This window comes from Sarcophilus harrisii, chromosome 2, assembly GCF_902635505.1.
Source record: "Sarcophilus harrisii chromosome 2, mSarHar1.11, whole genome shotgun sequence".
NCBI lineage: Eukaryota > Metazoa > Chordata > Mammalia > Dasyuromorphia > Dasyuridae > Sarcophilus > Sarcophilus harrisii.
Window position 1 is genome coordinate 218,129,441 of NC_045427.1, and position 24,927 is coordinate 218,154,367.

Consider the following 24,927-nt stretch of genomic DNA (forward strand, 5'->3'; position numbering starts at 1 on the left):
TTCTTTCTCATTTTTTCTTTTCCTTCCTTCTTGATCTGATTTTTGTTGTGCAGCAAGATAACTATATAAATATATATATATATACATATATTGGATCTAACATGTATTTAACATATTTAACATGCATGGCACTACCTGCCAGCTAGGGGAGGGGGGGAGGAAGAAGGAGGGGAAAATTTGGAACAAAAGGTTTTGCAAGCATCAGTGTTGGAAAAATTACCCATGCATGTGCTTTATAAATAAAATAATTAATTAAATGATTTTTTTTTAAATTTAGTGAATGAGTGGAAAAATAAGTTCCTTTCTCTACCATTTTTAGTTCTATGATTCTCCAACCCTAGGCACCTATCACCTTTATCATTTTCTCTTACAGATCAGAAAGCCCTGGGCAATTGCTCCTTCTGCCATGATACAGGGCAGTTGGGACAAGAGATCCACAAACTTCAGCAAGAGCTGGAGGAAATACAAAAGATGCTTCTAGTTCAGGAGATTCAGCTGGATCAGACATCCCAGACCCATCAGCAGCTCTTCTCGACTAGCAACCAAATCACGGCTGTAGTAGACAGCTGTTCCTTCTCCATCCACCAGGTCAACCAGACTCTGGGTCAGTTCCTGGCCCAAGTGAGGGGCTGGCAGGCTGCCATGGCTGGCCTGGACTTTTCACTAAAGGGCCTGACCCAGGACTGCTATGATGTTAAGGCAGCTGTGCAGCAGATCAACTTCACAGTAGGGCAGACCTCAGACTGGGTGCACATGATCCAGAGGAAGACAGAAGAAGAGACCCTGACCTTGCAGAAGATGGTCAGTGAGTGGCAGAACTACACCCGACTCTTTGGGGGCCTGCGAGCTACCTCGGCCAAGACTGGGGAACTGGTCAAGAGCATACAGAGCAGCCTCAGCACCGCCTCCCAGCGCATCAACCAAAACTCCGAGGGCATCCACGACCTGGTGCTGCAGGTGATGGGGCTGCAGCTGCAGCTGGACAATGTCTCCTCCTTCCTGGATGACCACGAAGAGAACATGCATGACCTGCAGTACCACACACGCTATGCCCAGAACCGAACCGTGGAGCGTTTTGAGACCCTGGAAGGGCGCATGACTTCGCACGAGATCGAGATAAACACCATCTTCACCAACATCAATGCCACAGACAACCATGTCCACAGCATGCTCAAGTACCTGGATGACGTCCGGCTCTCCTGCACACTGGGCTTCCACACCCACGCCGAGGAACTCTACTACCTCAACAAGTCTGTCTCTGTCATGCTGAGCACCACGGACCTGCTGAGGGAGCGCTTCAGCCTGCTCCGTGCCCGACTGGACTTTGACATCCAGAACCTCTCAATGGTCATGGAGGAAATGAAGGCTGTGGATGTCCAGCATGGAGCAATCCTCCAGAATGTCACTGTCCTAAGAGGTGAGTTCTCTTTGTGTGTATTTTGTGGGTTGCTGGGGGGAATCACTTAGCCTGAATTGAATCCAATTCAATTAAGTATAATAATAATACAATTATTACAATGACAATAATGTAGTATATTAAGGTTTACAAAGCATTTTACAAAGGAAGGAAATAGACTTTTACTAAGTGCTTATTATGTGCAAAATACTAAGCTAAGAGACTTATAAATATTATCTCATGGGGCAGCTAGGTGGTGTAGTGGATAGAGCACCAGCCCTGAAGTCAGGAGGACTTGAGTTCAAATCTGATCTCAGACAATTAACATGTCATAGCTGTGTGACCCTGGGCAAGTCACTTAACCCCAATTGCTTCAGCCAAAAACAAAAAAGTTATCCCATTTTGTTCCACAATAACCCTGAGAGGTAGATACTATTATTATTCATATTTTATGAAAAGGAAACTAAAGCAGAGAGAAGATAAGTGGCTTATCCAGGGTTACATAGCTAGTAAATATTTGAAGGACGATTTGATTTCACATCTTCCTGACTCCTGCTCCAGTGCTCTGTCCACTGTATCAGGTATTTGACTCAATTCAACTCAGCTTAAGTTGATTCAATTAAACAAGCAATTTTAAAACACCTTCTATGTGCCCAGGCTAGCCATGTAGCAAAGTGGATGGGGTGTCAGGACTAGAGTCAGGAATACTCATTTTCCTGAATTCAATCTAGTCTCAGATGCTAGCTGTGTAATCTTGGACAAGTCACTTAACACTTGCCTCAGTTTCCTTACCTGCAAAATGAGCTGAACAAGGAATTGTTCAGTGCACAACTGTGATTTCTTCAGTATAAATAATTCTCAGTTTGGATACCCCTCTGCCAGTGACTGTTTTGTGACTTCAATAAATATTCGCTATATAACTTTTGTCTAATTGCTAATTTTTAATGGAAAAAGATAGGGCCAGATGCTTAGTGCTGAGACACATCACTAGAGAAATTTTCCTTGTCTTTTTTCTGCTTCCAAAAACAACCATTTGAAACTTGTTCCTTAAACAGGAACTTGTTCATCCTTACTCTGTTCCAATTGTTCATGTTGTGGGATGGAAAGAATGTCTCTTTGGTTGCTTCTGCTTTTCTTTCTTACCTGGATCTGGGCCTGTCCTAGGATTAAAGTTATACTAAAATGCTTACTCATTGAATCATAGGATGTTAAAGCTGGAAGGAATTTGGGAACATCTAGTCCAACTTTTAAAATGCAGAAAAAAGTAGTGGCTTTAAACAAGTAAGTTGTATCAATAGTGAGCTTATAGTAGAACTGGGACTAGACCCAGATTTCCAGATTCCTAATTCTTTGTTCTTTCAAGCACACCACTCTGTCCCCTCACCCACTGAGGCTACTCAACATACCCTCCTTATGATGTTCACCAGCATCAACCTACCTTACTCTACTGGTAGGCCATAATCAAAGCTTTCTTGGATCCATAAATATAAAAGCACAAGGTCATTTGTTCTATTTACCACTAGTCTGCTCTCTGTTTTCCAAATCACTTTGACAAGTGATTCTTCTTCCCTTTACAGCAAATCTGCTTTGAATGTTTTTTCCCAGTCTTTCTGTCCAGAAAAGCATTATCATTTCATTTTATTTTATTCTGGAGTTACATAAAATACTTTTAAGAAATCCTTGAACAGATAATGCTTTTGTTGTTATTTCTGCTAATATTTTAAATTAATTTTTAATACACATTGTTTTATGAATCATGTTGGGAGAGAAAAATCAATACAAAAGGGAAAAAAGATGAGAGCTAAAAAAACAATAAAAAGAAATGAACATAGCATATGTTGATTTACATTCAACTCCATCATTCTTTTTCTGGATACAGATGGCATTTTCTACCTAAAGTCTATTCAGATTGTCTTGGATCACTAAATCACCAAGAAGAACCAAGTCTTTCATAGTTGATCATCACATATTCTTGATGTTATTGTGTACAATATATTCCTGGTTCTGCTTGTTTCACTCAGTATCAGTTCATGTAAACTTTTCCAAGTCTTTCTGAAGTCAGCTTGTTCATCATTTTTATAGAACAATAATATTCCATCAGCTTCATGTACCACAACTTATTCAGCCATTCCTCAATTGATGGGCATCGACTCGTTTTCCAATTCTTTGCTACCCAAGAAAGCATTATTTTAATCTGTTTTAAATGAGCAAGAATAGGTGTTCCCATGATTCTCACATCCAAGCCCAGTGTTTCATTGTCAAAAGCTTTTAGTTCAAAACGTGAAGGATTTCTGGTACCCGAGCTGGGAATGCTTCTTCTTCTAACACTGATGGTCACTTTTCTGTCTGAGTAAATGGTCTTCTCAATTTGTGGTTGAGAAATTCCTTCACCTGGCAATGAGCCTCCCTAAACTTAGCTATATTGGTCCTCACATATGTGTGTATGAATGTATATACATATATGTGTATGTATGAATGTATATACATATATATGTGTGTGTGTGTAACACACACACACATACACACAAAGCAGTTAACATTAGTATTGGAGAGAGGACACTAGCAGATGGGGAACTCAAAAAGCTGAATGCTGAAGATACTATTTGAGTATTACCTTAAAGGAATAAAGGGATTCTACAAGGTAGAGAAAAGGAGAGAGCACATTTCAAGCATGAGTGACAACCAGGGAAAAGCGCAGGAAATGGAAGATTAAAGAAAATATCAGTATGGTTGGACAACAGACTATGAAAAGGGAAACAATGTTCTATCAGGCCAGAAAGGCTGGGTCAAGCCAAATTGGGAAAAGCTTTAAAAGATAAAAGCTTTATCAAAGAAGCAATGGAAATCCACTGGAGTTAATTGAGTAGGAAAGTCAGAAAGTCAATTGTTAGGTAAGAACTTAGATCTGTCACTCTTACTATGACTTGTTCTGTGTCATCCTGTCTTTATGATAAAAAGACAAGACTCTATTCTGATTTTTATGCAGATTCAGAAACACAAGAATCTATAATCTAGCTGCTAGTCGGAACATTTTCTGCTGACATATCATTAGACCAGAGTATTACAAAGTTTGTCAATATCTTGGCTCTAAGTGAAAGAACTAATGGCAATTAAGATCTGATCATTTCATCTTCAGGAGTTTACACTTGAGGAACTAGACATCTTGGCCCAATCATACCGGAAATTCTAGCATTGCTGGAAGGAGAAAAAGAAATAGTTATCTGAGACATCTATGCTGTCAAGTGCCCAGTGTAGTGATCAGCCTTACACAGATTTTTTGTCTTTTTGCAAGCTAGGAGATTGCTACCCATGATGAATTCATACAAATTTTATTCATATTCTGGCCCTTTCGTGTTTTTTATTCCACTGAGTCTATATAAATATAAAGCATCTAGAAGACAGAGGACATAGTGGAACCAGATTGAAATAAATAAAAAGTCTGCCCCTTAAAATGTTGTTGTTGCTTTTAATCTTATATCCTAGATTCACAGAAAAAAAAAAAAACTCTCCCAAAAGTTCTTTTGGCTTTTAAGCAACTAGAACTTTCAGTTGTGGTAACGGTGACTTATATATGTGCATAAATCTTTAAAAATGCAACTTCAATGTTTGTATAAGGGCAGGAAAGCACAAGTAAATATGAATACTACTCTTCTTTGGGAAAAACTGCAACTATAGTTGAAAAATATGGGTGAACTTTAAATATAATCCATTTCAATATTTTTATTGTAAAGAGATTAACTGAAAGGCCTCGAATGGAATGGGATAAAAGACCTCCTTCCTTTCTTCCATGTCAGTTGATAGGTTCTCTTTAAAGTACAAAGAATCCACTGCATTCCCATGTCAAGAAAGGGACTAAGAGCTCTCTGAAAATCATACTATGACTTAGAACTTGAAATAGTTTTAGACATCATTCCAACCCCTCATTTTACAGATGAAGAAACTGAGCCCCAGAGAGATAAAGTGATTTGTCCTGTGTCATGAAAGGATTAAGAGCCAGAAGAAGGATTTGAACTCTGAAGCCAATCAGATTTTTGCCATTGAACCAAAGCTCCTGGAATTCCTTCCCCTGGGGTTTCCAATGAACATAGAAAAAATAAATCAGTTCCTGCCTTCAAGGAGCTTATACTCTATCAGGAGAAATAGTGGGTTCACATACAAATAAATTCAAAATATATACAAAATAAACAAAAGGAAGTTTAAAGGGGTTAGGGTTAGTTACTATTAGCTGGGAGGATCAAGAAAAGTTTATGTAGGAGGTGGCATTTGAGCCATGTATGGAAGGAGGCTAGGAATTCCAAGAAGCAGAGGTGAGGAGATGGCATGGAGGCTTTGCAAAGGCAAGGAGATGAGAAATCCAGTGTCATGTGTGAGGAAGAGCAAGAAGGCCAGTTTGGGTGGATGTAAAGTGTGCTAAGGACAGTAATATGACTTGGCCAAGATCTCTGCTCCTCAGTGGAAAAATCAGATCCATTCTCTTTCCACTATTCCACACCATCCAGGAGGCATTTGATGCTTTGATGTTCCTTTCCTGTATGTACCTCTGGTGTTCTCTGCCCCAGAGCCTGGAGGGCTTGGGGCAGGGAGAAGCCCCTGCCTAACCTCCCACCCCTTCATTTCAGCCCTATAGACCACCCACTTTTCCCAGACTTGAAGTCATTTGTGGACTGAACTTAATGGGCATGAATTACTTAATTACAACTTCTGACTTCCTGACTCTTCCTTAGTAATTAAGAGGCCTGTTAAGACTCATGTATTTTCTGTTCATTTCTTTCCCTGCCCCTGACCTTGCCAACTCCCAATGGCACTTCTGTGCTCTGGGTTCCTTTATGTCCTGGTGATAACCCCGACAATCCTTCTGCTTTTTTTCCCAGAACTGGTGAGCTAATGTTAGCCTTAACCCCTCCCTACCCTTCCTGATCTGATGCCTGTCCCCTATCATTTGGAAACTATTGGGGTTTCTGTGGTGAGCAGGGCTCCGTGAGGGGTCTCGAGCTATGGTGAATGATCAACTTCTAGTCACATTCCTAACCTCTCTTTCTACCAGCTTAATTATAGTTGGGAACTTCCTCCCTGAGGCCCAGCTAGTCACAAACTGCTAGAAATGCTGACATATTCTACTAGAACGCCCTACAATGCTCTGCTCCATAGCTGTCAGATGGAGCATCATGTGCTGAACTGAGAAAGAAACCTTCCAACTTGTACCCAAACACATTGCAGAGAAAGACAGAGAATGAGATTCTTTTTCCTTCCAGGTAGTATCAAGGACCCTCAGTGTAATCCCCAAGATAGGCAGAGTGCTGGCCATTGGGGCTGGAGGCGAGATGAAGCTCCTTAGGGGAGGAAGAATAAGGGGGAAAAGGATACCAACAGCAGCTGATGTAAGTGTAAGACTTACAAAGAGCCTCTGAGCTCGCTCTCCCAGCCCTTACTCAGCACGGTGGGGTTGGTTCTTCAGAGCTCAGGTACGTTCCCTTCCTCAGGGGATTTAGAAGTATTTTTCCCAATAGTATCTAATCCATCCTAATACTATGTTTGACCACTTGCTATCTTCTCAAGGTGTTAATAATCAATTAATGTGAATTAACTTTTATAAAGAGAAACATACAGAAAAGATAATAAAAAGAGGTATAAAAACATCCCTCCCTAACCAGGGCATACTGGCCCCTGCTACTTTGATCATTAGGGAGAGTCAAATTTAAAAGTGGTAACTACAAAGCATTCTTCCCACCAAATTTACTATAGACTGTGGCATAGTCAGTGGATGAATTGGCTCTGGAATCAGAGAATCTGGATTCAAATCTTGCCTCTGATGCTCACTACTTGTGTGAGGAGAAGTCATCATACATTATCATCACCACCAATTGAATTAATAATCATTAACTGGGCTCTGCATTAGGCAGTATGCTAGGGGCTTGATACAGTGACTTTGGAATATTGTGCTTAGCTCCCAGACTCATTGGTGGGAAAAGGAGACATGAATATTTTTTAAAATGTCATTAAAAGATAAAATAAATTGATTAATGAATAATACAACAGTAAGGGTGATCATTCATTAGGACTCTCTTTCCCCACAAATTATCATGTATGCATTTAATTGTTTATGTGTTACATTTCACAGTAGAATATGATTTCCTTGAGGGTAGACATTTTTTGTATCATTTTTGTATTCCCAGGATCTGCATTATAGTAGGTGTACTCTCTCTTTCTCTCTCTCTCTCTCTCTCTCTCTCTCTCTCTCTCTCTCTCTGTGTGTGTGTGTGTGTGTGTGTGTGTGTATAAAATTGATTAAGGTCAGGATTCATTCAGGAAATGGTTGATTAATTGTTTTTAACTGAAACCTGCACTACAGTCACAAAACTCAGATTTTCCTTGGTCCTGATTCCTCAAACTTCTGGCAGCCCTCTTTAGCCTTACCTTTTTCTGAGATAGCCGAGAAATTAAACAGAGCTTGGAACTTGGAGCCCCAAAGATTGGGAATATTAAAGGGAGAAATGGGAGACAAGCAATATGGTCAGCTTCAGTGGTGGTGGGAGGAAAAGCAGAATGCAGCAATATAATTCTGTTGGGCTGGACACATGGTTCGATGGCAAATACACACTTGCCAAAAAAGTTATTTTATAAAAAATTAAAAAAAAAACCTCACACAGGGATTGCACTGATGAGATAGTTAGAAAAAGTGATACAAGGTATCTAGGACCACTCAATATGGCGTGTTCTCATCAGAGACGGTGCTGTACTCTAGGAGCAAAGCAAAATTGAATGAACCCAAAGGAAATGCAAGACGAACAAAATTAGAGAAGCTACCCCAGAGGTTCATAGAGACTATTTGTGTCCTATCTGTGGCAGAGCAGTCCAAGCTGGTATTGGTCTGTTCAGTCACAATCGGACTTACTGTAGCTCAATTTTAACAGGGTGTCTTGTCTCCAGACTGCAGGAAAATGGGTAATGTAGAATGAATCAAGCAGAGAAATGAGGTTGGGGCCAGTTTGTGGAGCCTGAAGCCAAAATTTCAAAAGGGTGAAGCTTGGTGTTTTCTCCAGCATCTCCTTCTGGAATTGAGTAAAGATAGGCAGAGGGTCTGGACATAGGATTTCACTGGCATAGGTGATTCCCAGGTAAGGAAACTTCCTCTACCAACACAGTTTATACTGCCTCTGAAATTTATGGTAGAGAGTTGCCAAGAGGCAGTGATGTTAAATTCAAATAGAAATGGTCACTAAACTTTACATAAGGATCCTCAAATACTAACTTAGACAATCACAAATCAATATTACATGTATTCTATTGCAATTTTATTTATTTTGTTAAATTTTTCCCAGTCATATTTTAACCTAATTGGGACCACACTCAGAAGCAGATTGGACTACATGTTTGACAGTTAGAAAACTGAGAAATTAAGTGAGTTTCTAGGGTTATGCAGTCAGTAGGTATCAGAAGGACTCCTGGCTTCAAATCCAGTTTTCTATTTCCATTATCTTTCTACTAATTCCTACTAATTCATGGTATCTGGGACAAGAGTCTCGAGAACGATTTTCCAGCTTCACCCTAGGACACTGACCCTTGGGTAGTTTAACCAACCCATATTTAAGTTCTAATTTCTTGCAATTTGGAAGAGTACATACAAACCAGAGCAACTGTATGAAAGGATTCTGTCCAATAAGATACATCTCCTCTGCGTCAGTGGCAGCTGCCTCTTCTTGGAGAAAAATGCATAGAACCTACAACACCAAATATAGACAGTGTAGATTAACAAATGCTTCAGGAATAGAGATCCTTTTGGGCAGAGGAACTTTCAAAGAGCTTCTCTCCAGAACTTTTATTCTTCAGTTGTTTCAATTTTGCCTTTCTTCGTGACCCAATTTGGGATTTTTTTGGACAAAGATACAGTAGGGATTTACCATTTCCTTCTCCAGCTCATTTTATAGATGAGGAAACTGAGGCAGACAGGGTTAAGTGACCTACCCAGGGTCACATAGCTAACCAGCATCCAAGGCTAGATTTAGTTAGGAAGATAAATTTTCCTGATTCCAAATGCAATGCTCTATCCACTGCACCACCTAGCTGCCCTCCCTCTCTGGGATTGGGAGTTCTGAAATAATCCTCTGCAGGTTGAGGGTGAGATACCTCAAGGTACCAGCAAGAAGGGGAGGGTCTTGCTTTAATCCTTATGATCTACCTTTATGGTTCTCTGATTAGGCAGACCTCATCCCTCTGCTTCCACAGCCCTAAATAGCAACAGCTGCCACACAAGATGAGTGTGTTTACCTGCAGTAAGACAGGTAGGCATGAAAATATCTGGCAACTCAGCTGAGTCAATAACCACAGCCAAGAGCCTCACTGCTGCTGCAAAGGGAAAGTCCTTTCAAAACATCTTGTACAAGCAAATAAACAGGGTTATCGAGAGCAGAAAGGAAACCACCTGGAAAAATAAGAGTTACTTCATAGGATCAAATTTACAGGCTTTTAGAGCTGGGAAGGTGCCTCCAATCCCAAAGCCAATTTCTAAAATCCCCAAATCGTTTCAAACATGCACACAAACAAGGAGAACTAATTCCACTTCAAAGATACTTTCAGATTTAAAACAAACCTTAGGCTGTTTATAACCAGGGCGCTGAAATTTCATGGATAAAAAGTGAGAAACTGCTTTTTTGGCTCCAAGAAGTCCTTATGACATTATAATGTGACCTTGATTATACATGACTAAATGTTGACAAGATTTGCCTGTTAGTTCTTGGGCCAATTGAAGATCTCTTCTCTACCTAATAAAAGTTCAATTTAACAGTGCTTTAAGGTTTGAAAAGTACTTCATATTAATTGATTTGGTCTCCTCACAGCAATCTTATGAGGTAGGTGCTATTATTATAATACTCATTTTATAGATGTGGAAACTGAGATTGAGAGAAATTGTGGGGCTTGCTCAGAGTCACAATTGATAAAGATTTAGAACCTATTAAGGTTGAGGGTTGGGCTACCCCTACAATGTTGCATATCCCTCTCTTCCCAGTATGCTTAGCACAGTGTTGTGGCTTTAAAAACAGTGTGTTCCACAACAGACATTTTGCAACTTATTGTTGTTATTATTGTTATTATTATTCAAATGAATATTTTATTAAGTTTCTGCTGGGTGCAGAGCATTGGGTAGAGTATTTCACATAAAGGCAGAGAGTATAATCAAAAGCATTCTTATTTTGAAGTCTGAAGTTCTATCACTTACTACACAAATGAGATGCTGTAAGTGAAAGGTCTTTGGAAACAGCCAAGCACATCAACTGACACACCCTGAATTGGGACTGGCAACTTGGATTTGCAATAAAATAATTAATGCATCAGAACCAAAGCCTATCTTAGTAAGTCATCAAGTCTTAGTATGGCATCATTTGCCCAATGAAGCCAATTAGAACATTTATAATATTGTCCCTTTTGCAGCTGTCTTGGATAACATATTGGCTTAACATCACATTTTTGTAAAATTGATTAATATTGTTAAGTGGGTTAGATCTATAAAAATATAAGCTATAAAAACATAAAATAAAAACATTTTTATTGGAAATAAATAGGATCTTTTTATTCTCTTACTCAGGAGACTTTGAAATCTACTATAAAAATAGACAAGAAAGAGTATTGTTAAAAAACAAAAACAAAAAAACCTGAAAGACTTGCGAACTCAGATCAATAAAATAATCAAATAGGATTCCAGAAACCAGTAATGAAAAATGTTAACCACCTCCTGAGAGAGAGAGAGAGAGAGAGAGAGAGAGAGAGAGAGAGAGAGAGACGATGGATTAACATGCAGAAAAAGATACAATTTTTATTACTTAACCTCTCTCTACTTTAGTTTTCCCATCTGTAAAAAGAGAGTAATAATAAAAATGATACCCATATCCCAGGGTTGTTGTGAGGATCAAATGAGATATTTGTAAAGTGTTTTGCAAACTTTAAAGTCTTATATAATTATTATTATTTTCTTTTTTCAATAGAAGGAGAAAGGTAGGATACTACCTGGATTACAGATAGTATTCTAATATCAAATGTGAGCATTATAATGATGCAGGATTCAGTTTTGTTTTCTCATTCTTCCCTTTTACATCGTTGTAATCACTGTGACTATATTATTTTCTTGGTTCTGTTTACTTCATTCTGCATCCATTCAGATAAGTCTGTCTTCCTTTGAACCAACCCCTCTATGTTATGGATGGGAAATTGAGGCTCACATCTGGCTATTAAGAGAGTAGTTAGTGATAGGATCAGAACTAGGACCCAGAAGTCCTTCTGACTCTTAATCCCAGGGCCCCTTCCATCATACTTCAACAGACCATTGCTCCAGTCCCAAAATGATGCTTATGCTTTGGCAAACCTGAGCTGAGCCAGGTTACAAACAGCTTTAGCTCGGAGCCATGGCCCCCGGGCAGTGCTTCAGGGAGCCTCGGTTGTTTTTGCTGCCATCCTGCTGGGGGTGTTTATTATGGAAAATGGGCCAGGGCAAAGCTTCTTGGGCTGTTGGCATTTCAAAAGGCCCACAGCTGCCCTCCTCAGCCTCCCTTCCCCAGACAACCTAGAAGCAGACAGGAAATTCTATTCTCTGTTATTGATATATCTGAGTGAGTCAATATATGACAACATCTAGTGGAGAGGGAGATGCTGGGTGGGGAAGACTAGGAATGGAGGTGGCCAGAAACTGGGGCCTGAAATTTTGGTTGGCCCCAGTGGGGTAAAGACTGGGCTCTGGTTTCTGGTTTAGGTCATAATAGAGCAAAACTTATGGCCTCTCTGTTCCACTAGAAGAAATCACTCCCCAAGTGATGGGGGTGTGAGGGGAGCATAAGGGGTGGAGGCTGGAGGGAAGACAAAGGGTGGGGCTAAAGGCAGTGTTGCTAGGGTTAGAAAAATCAGAAGTTATGAGGAAGGGCCCTGGTGGGGACTAGGCTGGCTTATAGGAACTCCCAGGAAGCTGAAAACTGCCCAGAGTTCCCAGGGGTCCTTTCTCCCTGAAAGCTAAGGCTTAAGTAGCAGTCTCACATCACAGCCTGAACGATGAGCCTACAAAGAACATGGCTTTTAATTCTGGCTTTGATTCTCCTTATATGTGTAACCTCTCTGAGCCTCTTTACAAATATAAAACGAGAAGAACTGACTCGAATCTTGTATATTTCTATTACAAAATATTCATGAGAAAGGACAGTGGACCTAACCTTCAAAGCCTTTCATAATCTCGGCCCCTTCTACCTTTCCAGTATCTTTACACTTTAATCCCTGCTATATTCTCTTCAATCCAGAGAGACTGGCTTCCTTACTGTTCAACAAATAACAAACACTGTTCAACAAAATATTCCCTCTAGACAGTTTCTCTAGTTTTCCCCTAAACCTGGTATATGCTCTCCCTCCCGATCTCCACCTACTGATGTCCCCCAGCTTCCTTTAAGTCCTAACTAAAAGCCTTCCTTCTACAGAAACTCTTTTCCAACACTTCTTCATTCTAGTGTCTTTCCTTCAATAATTAATTATTTCCTAATTATATATATTTATATGTGTGTATGTATCTGTGTTGTATATATACACACACATATGTATGTTTGTGTATCATTATAGCTATTTGTCTGCTTGTTGTCTCCCCCATTAGATTTTAAGTTCCTCCAAAGCAGGCACTGTCTTTTCCTTCTTTTATATCCCCAGCACTTAGCACAATGTCTGATATATGGAAAGCATTTAACAAATATTTGTTAATTAAGTGTGCATTAGTAGAGAGGGATTCCTCACTGCAAGTTCCCATATATCAGTGAAATCATAAGTACAATTTTTAAAAATCCATTGCACTGACCTCTGAAGTACAAGGAGTACAGGACACAGGACTTATCCTATTCTAGTTGGAGAGACAGAAAATACAAAAATATGCTGGTGTTAAAATGAAAACTAGACTAAAGGCCATGAGAATCATAGAGAAAATAAGTTCTAAGGGAGTTAAAAGGAAGGAAGTACTCTCTGAGCATTGGGATGGGCAGGAGATGGTTTCAAGAAGACCTGAAACCATAAAAAGAGCATTAGATTTTGAAGTCAGAGAACCTAGGGTGCAAATAAGTAATTAATATGTACATACATATATGTAAATTGAATAATATAAAAGAATAATTTAGGTATGGGGACTTAAATTTCCTTAAAAAGGAAGAGTTTTGAATGAAACAGTTGATGACCAAATGCAAGTCACCTCTCTCTATGGTTCTTTATTAACTTTTGTAAAACAATTGGATTAGATAAAACTTATCAAATATACCTCAAGCTCACCCATAAGACTCCAGAATGGGGCTGAACCAAATTAAACTGTAATTTGGAAATATTTAATAAAACAAATAAAAATATAATAAATCATAGATAATAGTAATACGTAGTTTTTTAAGTCAATATGCAGTACCCTTCAGGGATCCTTACATATTGTTGGAATCTTTACAAAGTGTTAAAACATTTCTTTACAAAGTGTTAAGACATTGGAGTTGATGTGATCTTAGAAGAAGATATTTTGGGCCAGAACTTGAAACAAAGTACTAAGTGAAACTGATAGAACAATGTTCACACCTTTAGAGAGCTCATAAGTATCTAAGTACTCAATGGAGTTCACACCTTTGGGAGAGTTCAGGGCTAGTATGAGATCTGAATTCACACCTCCCTTAGGACCAGAAAGCACTCTGGGAGATAACCCAGAATCCCTCTCCCTCCAGAAGGTAGAGTTAACCTTTGGGAGATCACATAAATATAGGGAGCTTTTGAAGCTTGAAGTTACTTCTTCTGGTGGAACGGACTGGAGGTACAAAGCTGCAAGATCTCTTGGAGCCAGGCAGTTTCTAAGGCTCCTCCAGTCTGAATCCCATCATCCAAAATGGGAAGATAGTGTGCTCCAAGGTTCAGAGTAGCCCTACTATCATAACCAAATTGTTTTTCTCTCTCTTCCCCAACTTCCCTGCCCCCCCCAAAAAAAACCCTGATTGTCACTCAGGTGGAACATATCAGAGCCATGATTTGAATCTTGGTTCTCTTACTCTCACTTCTATAACTAATTTTTCCACTGTTTCCTTTTAAAACAATAATACTGTTTTAGGTAGCTAAATCCTGAGACCTCCATTCTTTAGATGGCAAAGAGAAAAGGCCCCCATGCAAATAATGAACAGGTCTTCTTAGCTTCTTGCTTCCTCTTTGTTTTTCTGTCACATTTCAAAGATCCCATAGCAAACCCTTACTCCCTCCTTTGTTCTCCCATTCAAAAGAATAATTTGTCCTCTGCTGTGTATGTGTGTTCAAAAAGAGCAGGATACAGCTGACCACAAGGATGGTCTGTAAAAAAAAAACCCTACCCCAAACTTTTACAGAAAGCACTATGGTCAAGCCAACCCACCTTCTGTAGCTAGATGTAAATAAGATGTTATTCATAGAAAAGTGCCAAGAAAACTAGTAGAATAAATGCTGAGGCACAGTGGTGGAGTGGGGAAAGTGCCTAATTTGGCATCAGAAAAATGCAAGTTATAATCCTACCTCAGTCCCTCCTTAGCTGTGTAATCTTAGACAAGTCAATTTCTCTCTCTCAACCTCAGTTTTCTCATCTGTAAAATGGAAATTTTAACAGTACTGACCTTATGGTGCTGTTGTGAAGGTTAAATGAGATGATCTACACAAAGTATTCAGATGAGATAATCTACACAAAATATGTTACAAATCTTGAAGTGCCATGTAAATGTTAGTTATGATGATGATGCTAGACTGAAGTCAGAAAAATTTGAGTTCTTAGCCTGATTTTACAACTCCCTGTCTCTTAGACAAGTCATTTCATGGATCAATAAATGATAAAGCATTTAAATTATTTTTTTACTTTACTTTTAATAATATTTCCCCCATTACATGTATAATTTTAACATTCCTTTTTTTAAGTTTTGAGTTCCAAATTTTATTCTTCCCTCTTTCCCTTCCTCCTCCATGACCTGATAAGCAATCTGATATAGGTTATACATGTTCAGTCACATAAAACATATTAGTCATTTTGTACAAGAAGATTTGAATAAAAAAAGAAAGAAATTTAAAAATATCATGCTTTAGTCAATATTCAGACAATATCAGTTCTTTTTCTGGAGTTGAATTACATGTTTACCGTGAGCCTTTGGGATTCTCTTGGATCATCATATTGCTGAAAATAGCTAAATCATTCACAATTGATCATTGTATGGGATTGCTGTTACTGTTACAATATTTTTTTCATCCTACTCTCTTCACTTTGTATCAGTTCATGCTAGTCTTTCCCATTATGTGTCAAGTTTTTACCATGTGCTAAGCACAGTGCCAAACACTGGGGATACAAAGACAAAATCAAAAATAACTACTGCCCTCGAGCTTACAGTCTAACAGGAGAAAACAACACGTATAAGGAAGTGGTAGCCATGGAGAGGTGTATTGGTTTGGGAAGCACAGCAGGATAATGGCGTGGTTGAGTAAACCCTCACCATCATGGACCCCAATTTCCTCATTGGTAAAATGAGACAGTTGGACTAGATAATCTCTAAGTTCTCTTTTAAATGTCATGCTCTACATTCTTTACAATATTAAGCAAAGTCTGATGTCTTGACCTTCTATTTTCTTCCAATCCTAGGCATCCCTGGACCTCCAGGACCAAGAGGACTGAAGGGAGACATGGGCGTGAAGGGACCCTATGGGAGCAGGGGTCCCAAAGGAGACAATGGCACTATGGGGCCCCCTGGTCCCCAAGGTCCTCAGGGTCAGCCTGGTAAAGAAGGACCAGCAGGTGAAAGGGGACCCAGTGGCCTCAAAGGTTTCCCAGGCCTTAAAGGATCTAAAGGCAGTTTTGGATCAGCAGGACTAAGAGGACAACCAGGTCCCAAGGGTGATATGGGACCCCAAGGGCCAGAGGGACCCCCAGGTTCTCCAGGACCACCAGGACCTCAGGGCAAGCCAGGAATCGCTGGGAAACCAGGATCACCAGGCCAGGTTGGGCCCATGGGTCCAAAAGGCGAGCCTGGGATACAAGGTCCCCCTGGTCTTCCTGGGCCTCCAGGGCTACCAAGAAACCAGAGCCCTTATTGAACAGAGTCCACTTCCTAGAAATATTGCCACACAAAAGTTCTGGGGAAAGGGACTGCCCAAAATAGCCCAGGGACCCATCAAGGAAGAAGCATCTCCCCAAAGACAACTATGCTTCCTTCATCTCCACTGGGATTCCTTCTGGATCTGACCCTGTCCATTTCCAGCTTTCAAAGGACTTCCTGCTTGCTGCTTTGACTAGTCCCAGTGGGGAATGTTAGAACCCTATCCATCCTTACCCTCAAAGGCTATTGTCAGATAAAGAAGTTCCTAAAAACTAAATTAGTGGAACTAAGCTTTTTAGTTCTTAGGGGGAAGATGGGGATGGGGATGATATTGGTGATGGGAGTGGTGATGGTGCTCATGATCATGATGATGATTGTGGCAGATTGATGATAAAGAAGCGGTAACTCCCTTTTTACTATCTTCTTTCCCCTAAAGCCTTTCTCTACTGAACAGGGATCTAACTGGACTAGTCTTGGGAGGATGAAAGTGCAGGTCATAAGGAAGGGCAGATGGGTCTGGGAGTGTCCAGATGGGATTTGAGCAAATTAGTCAGTGCATAAAACTGGGAGTGATTGCCCAGAAGAGGGTATTGGACCAGTATCATCACTGATGGGGCAAATATTCTCTCTTATTCCCCCATCATATCTAATATGACTAGGGCCAACCAAATACTGGATGTATCAAGCAATGACTACCTACCTATGGAAACCACAAGCCTATTTAGCCATCAAAAAAGTTTCTTGGTTTGGACTGCACCATTTTGGGGATGACTCAGAAACCTTTTGAGGGATAACTTCAGGGAGAAATGTTCTTCTTGATTGGAATAGAAATAAATGACCAAAAAAAAAAAAAAAAGAAAAGAAAAAAGAAATGACCAAGCTATCCTCATGGCCCTGTCTCTGGTTTCAACTAAAAGCAAGATGCCTTTTTAAAAGGCCTCTTACCTCCCTGCCTTTTTTTTTTTGAGCATATGGCAGCCCAGTGAGAACTAAGGCAGAAGGGCATCTTCACTTTAGAGAGAAAATGCAGCAAAACCTAAAGTGTTATTTTTGGTCTGGAACTGTAATTTTATTGGTGCAGAAGATTTCTTGTGATGTTACTCCCTTCACTAACATAGATCAGCACCTGCTCTGCACCTTCTAGTCTTAGAAAAACTGCTTAAAGTAGATTGGTGAAAATGGATGGAGAAGGCCACCAATGTTGGGAGGAGAAAGAGACAACAAACTGAAGAAGAAGATCCTGGTTAAGTATTTTCATATTTGGATACTTTGGGAAAACAGCTCTTCATTCAGAGAGTTCTCCCCCAAAACACACACACACACACACACACACACACACACACACACCCCTAACCCTGAGGCTGGCCCTCTCTGTTCCTTTAACAAAAACTCATTGTTGTCACAAGGAGATGTCCTAGGCAGCAGCACTCCTGCTAATCAAAGCACTGCTCCCACTTCTTTAGGTTCATCTATCCCTAGCCCACACTGAACAGCTGCTCATGCTATAAACAGATTTACATTGGTCCCACGAGTAGTGCCTTTGTCCTCCCTGATCCAGAACTAAAAATCCTCCCCAGTCAACTATTGAAGAGAAACAAGATCGTACTTGTAGTGGGCAGGACTCACCACTTAAAAATCAAGGGCAGAGCCCTCAAGTGAGAACAGTGTATGATCCTTTTGTTCCCTGTGAAATACTGACCAGTCCTCCATTCCCATTACCCTCAACTTCCAGAAAGCACTGCTGGAGAGAAGTATCAAGAAATTTCTAATGATCACGATCCCCGATTCTATGACCCTCTCTGGCTGTGGGAACCATTTCCTTGAAATATTTCATTTCTCACAGAATGACAATTTTAGACTTTAAGGAAGAGGGGATTAGGGTCTTTGCTACCAGACTGATTGATCTGGAACAAAACCCTTATACTATTTGCTGGGGCCTAAAGTGGAATCTTAATTTCATTGTTTGTTCCAATTAAAATGCAACTGGTTTGCATCTTCCCCCATTGCTGCTGTGTAACCCTCATATCTACCTATATCAAAAATATTGTATTACTGGATCAATAAAGAGATACCTATCTGCGGAAGATGGACTTCCTGACCTTTCTTCCACAGTGGTGCCAATTTGGTGGAATATAAAAGAATAACCCACAGAATCTCCCACCTCACATAAAATATCCATGGTTAAATCTCTCTTTCAGAAATGTTATTCTGGTGGAACATAGGAAAATCACCCTCAGATACATCCAACTCTATATAAAATCTTCATATTTGTACCTCTTTTCCCTAGAGGTACTGCTCTTCTAGGACATAGAGGAATCATATACCATGTTTCTGGACATTCTGGTCCATCCATCAATCAACAATCATTTACAGAGTGGCTCCATTGTGATCAGGGGATTAGAAAGGTGGAGGATGCATTTCCTGTCTGAGAGGTCTCTATGACCTCTCATTTTCAATAGACAGGACAATAGAAGGAGATGAAGCAGAAGAGAACATGCACATAAAAAGATTTTCAAAGATAAAATGGAAACGATAACAATAATAGATAGCATTTATATAGCACTTCAAGGGCTTTACACAGGTTATCTCGTATTATTTAAAATATGGGTCAAATTCCAGTTAAATGGTACAGGCAATAATTTCCAGAGGATCATAAATTTAGAACTAGAGTGATTTTAGGAGGTACCTTGTCTAAACTCTCCATTTTATGGACAGCAAAACTGACCCTCAGGAGGGCTCAGTTACCTGCTCATGGTCATAAAAAGACACGCAGAGACATTGCACATTCAGTTCCAGATCACCACAATAAAGCAATTTGCAATAAAGCAAGTCACATTTTTTTGGTTTCCCAATGCATATAAAAGTTATGTTTTCATTATTCTGTATTCTACTAAGTGTACAATAGTATTGTGTCTTTTTTTAAGTCCAATGTACATACCTTAATTAAAAAATACTTTATTGCTAAAAAAAAATGCTAAATATCATCTGAGTCTTCAGTGAGTTGTGATTTTTTTACTAGTGGAGAAGGGTCTTGCCTTGATTTTAATGGCCACTGACTGATCAGGGTAGTGACTGCTAAAGGGTACAATGGCTGTGGCAATTGTTTAAAATAAGACAACAATGAAGTTTGCCACATTGATTGTCTCTTTCTTTCATGAAACATTTCTTTAAAACAGGATTTCCTAAACTTTTTCCATTCATGACCCCTTTTCATCCAAGAAACTTTTGTGACCCTTAATCATATAGGTATATAAAATAGGTATACAAATAAAATATTTACTGATAAATCATAATGTAGCAACCCCCCACATTTCAGTTATAAGACCTGTATGGGATTGTGAACCACAGTTTAAGAAACTGGGCTCTATAGCAAGTGATGTTGCTTGACTGCATTTTGCTCATAATCGAACCTCTTTCAAAACGGAGTCAGTTCTTTCAAATTCTGCCACTGCTTTATCAACTAAGTATATGTAATATTCTTCAATTTTGCAGTGATTCAAGAAACAGGAAAGTCTGGGGAGATGGGGAAAATGGCCGATCCATGAAGCAATCAGAACATATATAACCTTTATCAATTAAGTTTGCCATCTTACGTGGGCTTGGCTCATGGTGTCCCAAAACAACTGTAATAGTAACACCAAAGATCACTGACCACAAGTCATTATAACAGACATAATAATAATGAAAAGGTTTGAAATATTTCAAGAATTATCAGAGATACAAAGTCAGCACGTACTGTTAGAAAAAAGATGCTGATACACTTGCAGGAGGCAGGGTTGTCACAAAGCTTCAAAAAACTTGTCATCTGAGAAGCACAATAAAACAAGGTATACCTGTAGGTAATAAATAAGAGTCAGGATTTGAATTCAGATTCCCTCAACTCCAGTGCTAATTTCACTGCAATATTCCTTCCCTGAACACAAAAAGGAGAGAAGATAGCAAGCTGGAGGAGTCAGAGAATGTTTCATAGAGAAGGTAGCCTGCACCTGGGGCTTGAAGAACCAAATGGATTTGGAATAGAGGAAGGGAAAATGTACTCCAGAGGCAAACACTGATGGGACCCACACCCCAAACAAAGAAATCTTTCACAACCCATGTCCTTTCCTCTGATGTAATCTCTAGGTTGACTTCCTTGACCCTGTTATTGCAATGATCCTCATTGTCTGACTCAACTCAACCAGCATTCAATAAACTCTTATTCCACGCTAGGTTCTGTGCCAGGTGCTGGAACTATAAAGACAAAAAAAAATAACAATATCAGCCCTCAAGCAGCTACATTATACAACGAAACCCTATTGATGGTTCATAAATTTAGAGCTGGAAAGTTATCTAGTCTAATCATCTTGTTTTACATATGAGGAAACTAAGGGCCCAGCCCAGGGTCACATACAATGCAAACAGTAAAGTCAGGTTTAGAAGGGATATTTTTCCAGCATCAAATTCACAGTTCCCTATTTGGCCAAGTTCCAGAAGAGGAATACATCCCAACCATGTAGAATCCCAAGCCCTGTTAAAGCAGAACGAGATGAGGCTTCAGAGTTACTCTGGTCCCCAATAACATTCTCTTTCCTGTGAGGAACGTCATCTACATGAAAGCATGTCTTCCTTAGCTTCCTTTCTCCTGGAGTACTTAACATAGATGTTGGACAGCAGAGGTATGAAATAAATGTTTGCTAAATTGAATTCAGATTCCAGGTTATCTCCTTGTCCAACAGATACATCTAGCTACTGTGAAGAGAGCTGACTAAGTGGGGAAGTTATTCTCATTTTCCCATGTGGGACTTCAACTCTTTTCCTAGATTCCTATAACTTGGCCAAAGGTAGTATTTTCAATAGACCAACTGGGAAGTTAGTTAGCAGAAAGAAATTTAAACCAAATTTCAGGTCTAGAGTAAAGACCCTTCTCAGGAACTTTGATGGCGCAGTAGATGGAGTACGCAAATCAAGTAAATGTGTGTTCAAAGTCTGCTTCAGTCTAGCTGTGTGATTGGGCAAATCATTTCATCATGTTTGCCTCATCTGTAAAATGAGATGGTCGAACTCAATGGCTTCAAAGTTCCTTCCAGATATAAGTGTATGATCCTGTGAGTTGTCAAGTGATGAGATGGTTTCTGGAATTTGGGATTACAGGTTTAAAGCTGAATAGAAAAGATCCAATCCTCTCATTTTTCAAAGAAGGAAACTGAGTCCAGAAAGATTCATTGACTTGTAACAAAAGTGGCAGAGTATTTTAATCCACAGTCTCTGACTCCAAATATAGCAACCATTTTACTGCACTACAAAACTACGTCCCAGGAAAAAATGAGATTAGGAGTTCTGTAGGGTGGGTGAAGGGATGATGCTTTGGGTACACTCCTGAAGCCATTCTTTAGTTGCCCTCATCATCCCAGTCTTCTCCATTTCAATCCTGACTGCCTCATTCCCCCTCCCCTGCCTGTGTATGGAAACAAGCTAAGGAATAGTGCCTCCCGCCCCAGTTTGTGCTGAGCCTGATGATTCCAGCTACCCACAACCCTTAGACACACCTGTCAAAATAGAGAAGTGGGGGAGGGTGTGAGGCGGAAAGTACTGCCTGCTCCAAGCTGCCCTCTCCAGAGGAAGATGCTGAGTTGAGCTGGCAAGCTCCCGTTGGCTCAGGAAAACTTTGCTGCACAGGCAATTCTAAGAGACCTGTACTATGAAGACCATTGGTTTGGAAAATTCAGAAGGGCAAACAGTTCAGGATCCCTGCCTTTCTTTCTTTAACAAGCCTAAAAATAGCCAGCTTTAACATAACATTCTCCTGTTTACAAAGTGCTTTCCTTACAACATCTCCATAAGCAGAGTGGTACTGCCATTACCCATTTTCCAGATGAGGAAATTGAGATTTAAAGCAAGTAAATGACTTATCCAGGGTCAAATGACATACAATTGGGCCAGGACTCAAATCTAGATCCTGAAAATCTAAGGCCAATGTTTTACCACTCTTATCATGTCCATATGCATGGCACCGTGATGCGATGGAGAATATAGAGACATTATCTACATCACCTTCACACACTCTGTGTCAGCCAGCCATATTAGCCTTTCCCATATCCCTAATATGTAACACTCTAGTATAAACTCAGTGTGTACAGAGCAAGCCTGGCATCAGGAAGACTCTTATTCCTGGGTTCAAATCTGGTCTCAGACACTTACTGTGTGACCCTGAGTAAGTCAGTTAACTCTACTTACCTCAATTTTCTCATCTGTGAAATGAGCTAGGGAAGGAAATGGGAAACCATTTCTCTGCCAAGATAACCCCAAATGGAGCAGGAAGAGTCAGATATGACTCAAACAAAACAACAACAAAAACAACAGTCCATCATCTCCATCTTTGAACTGGCTATCCCCCATTCCTAGAGAATATTCTCTCTTTTCTTCTCCCCCTTAGAATCAAGAACACACTTTTGCAGAAGGAGGAGGAGGTGTCAAAACCTGATCAACTGCTACAAATAAATAAGCAGAGAACCAAATGGGTTAAACGACTTGCCCAAAGTCACACAACTACTGCATAATAACTGGCATTAAAATTGTTTTCCTGACTCTCAGCTGTTTTCCATTTATTAAGCTCTTATTATAGGTCATGCAGTATTGTAACATAGCACTCCCCCCAAACAAAATGAGACGCAGTTTATGTTAACAATAACAAAAATAATTTACCTGTATATAGCACTTTAAATATTTGCAAAGCACTTTACAAATATTATTTCGTTTTATCTTTTTATCTTCACAGCAATCTATCTGAGTGCTATTATTATCCCCATTTTACAGATAAGGAAACTGAGGCAGACAGTAATTAAGCAATTTGCTCAGAGCCACCCAACTATTAAATGCCTGAGGAAGACTTTGAACTCAGAGCTTCCTGATTCCAAGTCCAGCATTCTATCCACTGTGCTATCTTTTCTACAAAAATTCTTTTCTAGCCCTAGCTCCCCAGAGTAGGGCAACCAGAAGAGCAACTATGAAGACTGTGATATATTAAGGTCAGTTGAAAGATCTGGGAATATTTAGCCAGGAAAAAAGAATTAGAAGACTTTATACCTTTATTCAAGTTTTCAAGGGATTATCATATGGAAACCATAATTCATATCTTCTGATTGTCCTCAGACTAAAGCCATTGGTTGGAAGTTGAAAAGAGTCAGCCTGTCATTTTGCTGCTACCCAATCCGTTGACAATGGCTTTTGGGTGCAAGTATGAGAACCACACAGAATACCAGCCTCTGCTGCTTTCCACCTTGCAGTGTGCCAAATTTGGGCCAAGCCTAGCATTTCTTAGCCTTCATAGCTGCTTTTCAGGAATATCTCTTGCTGAGACAGAATAGAACCAAGCAAGGTCTTGAATAAATGGATAACTCTAAACTTTTTAAAATTTAAAGATTCATCCAGAATGCTCAACTCAATGGGAAAAGAAGGATAACTTGAAGTTCTAGATTTAAATTCTCTTTTGTTCTCTGTCAACATAAAGGGTAATTAACCTAGGGATTCACCGACACATTTCAAGTAGTACATGAACTTGGATGGGAAAAAGAATACATCTTTATTATCACCAACCTATCACTGAAATTTATCATTTTTTCAATTAAGAATTGTTAAAAATTATTTTCAAAAGGAATCCAAAGGCTCCACCAGATTCCCAAAGGATACACATAATACAGAAAGAGCTAGGAATTCCTATTTTCCCCCTATGTTTCTCAGTTATAAGTTCCTGTGTTCAGTTCTTATCTCTGTGCGAATAGATGACTCCCAAGTTCATTTTTCTAGCCCTCATCTTTCTCCTGAACTCTAATGTAGAATTAATCACTTAGTCAACAAGCATTTATTAATCACTTACTATGTACCAGGCATTGTGTCTTTAAATCTAGATACACGAGCAAAAACAAGATCTCTCTTTCAAAGAGTTCATATTCTAATAGGAAAGAAAACATGTAAATAACTATAAATATAACAAAATATCCACAGAGTAAGTAAAAGGTAGACTTGGAGAGAAGCATTTAGCAGCAAGAGGGCCCAAGAAGGGCCTCCTGCAGAAAATCAGAATCGCCAGCTACCTAATGGACAAATTGTATTAGAATTCCCATAGGTAACTTAAACTCAACATGACCAGAGTAGAACTATCTTTTTCCAAAAACCTACTCTTCTTCCTAACATCCCTATTTCTACCAGAGGCATCATTATTCTTCCAGTCACTCAGATTCACAACTTCCACAAGTTCTCCTCCTCATTCTCCTTCATCTCCCATGTCCCATTAGTTGCCAAATCTTTTTGAGTTAATGTTCACATCTCTCACATCTGTTCCCTTCTCTCTACTCACAGGTTGCCAGCCTACTTCAGCCCTTCATCACCTTGATAATGGCCTTTGGGTGCTAGTATGAGAACCACACAGAATACCAGCCTTTGATGCTGTCCACTTTTCAGTCTCAGATTTACTAGATTTGG

General features: G+C 39.6%; 1 protein-coding gene across 6 annotated transcripts in view; it reads left to right on the plus strand.

The window, feature by feature from the left end:
• SCARA3 (scavenger receptor class A member 3) overlaps positions 1-18,021 on the plus strand; it is a 52,951-nt gene extending 34,930 nt beyond the window's left edge. For all 6 annotated transcript variants that reach the window (XM_031951466.1, XM_031951465.1, XM_031951468.1 and 3 more), the window contains 2 exons: positions 374-1,417; positions 16,017-18,021. In XM_031951466.1, the coding sequence (XP_031807326.1) occupies positions 374-1,417; positions 16,017-16,468 (1,496 nt within the window). In that variant the 3' untranslated portion in view covers positions 16,469-18,021. The remainder of the gene's footprint in view (positions 1-373; positions 1,418-16,016) is intronic.
• The last annotated feature ends 6,906 nt before the right edge of the window (positions 18,022-24,927 follow it).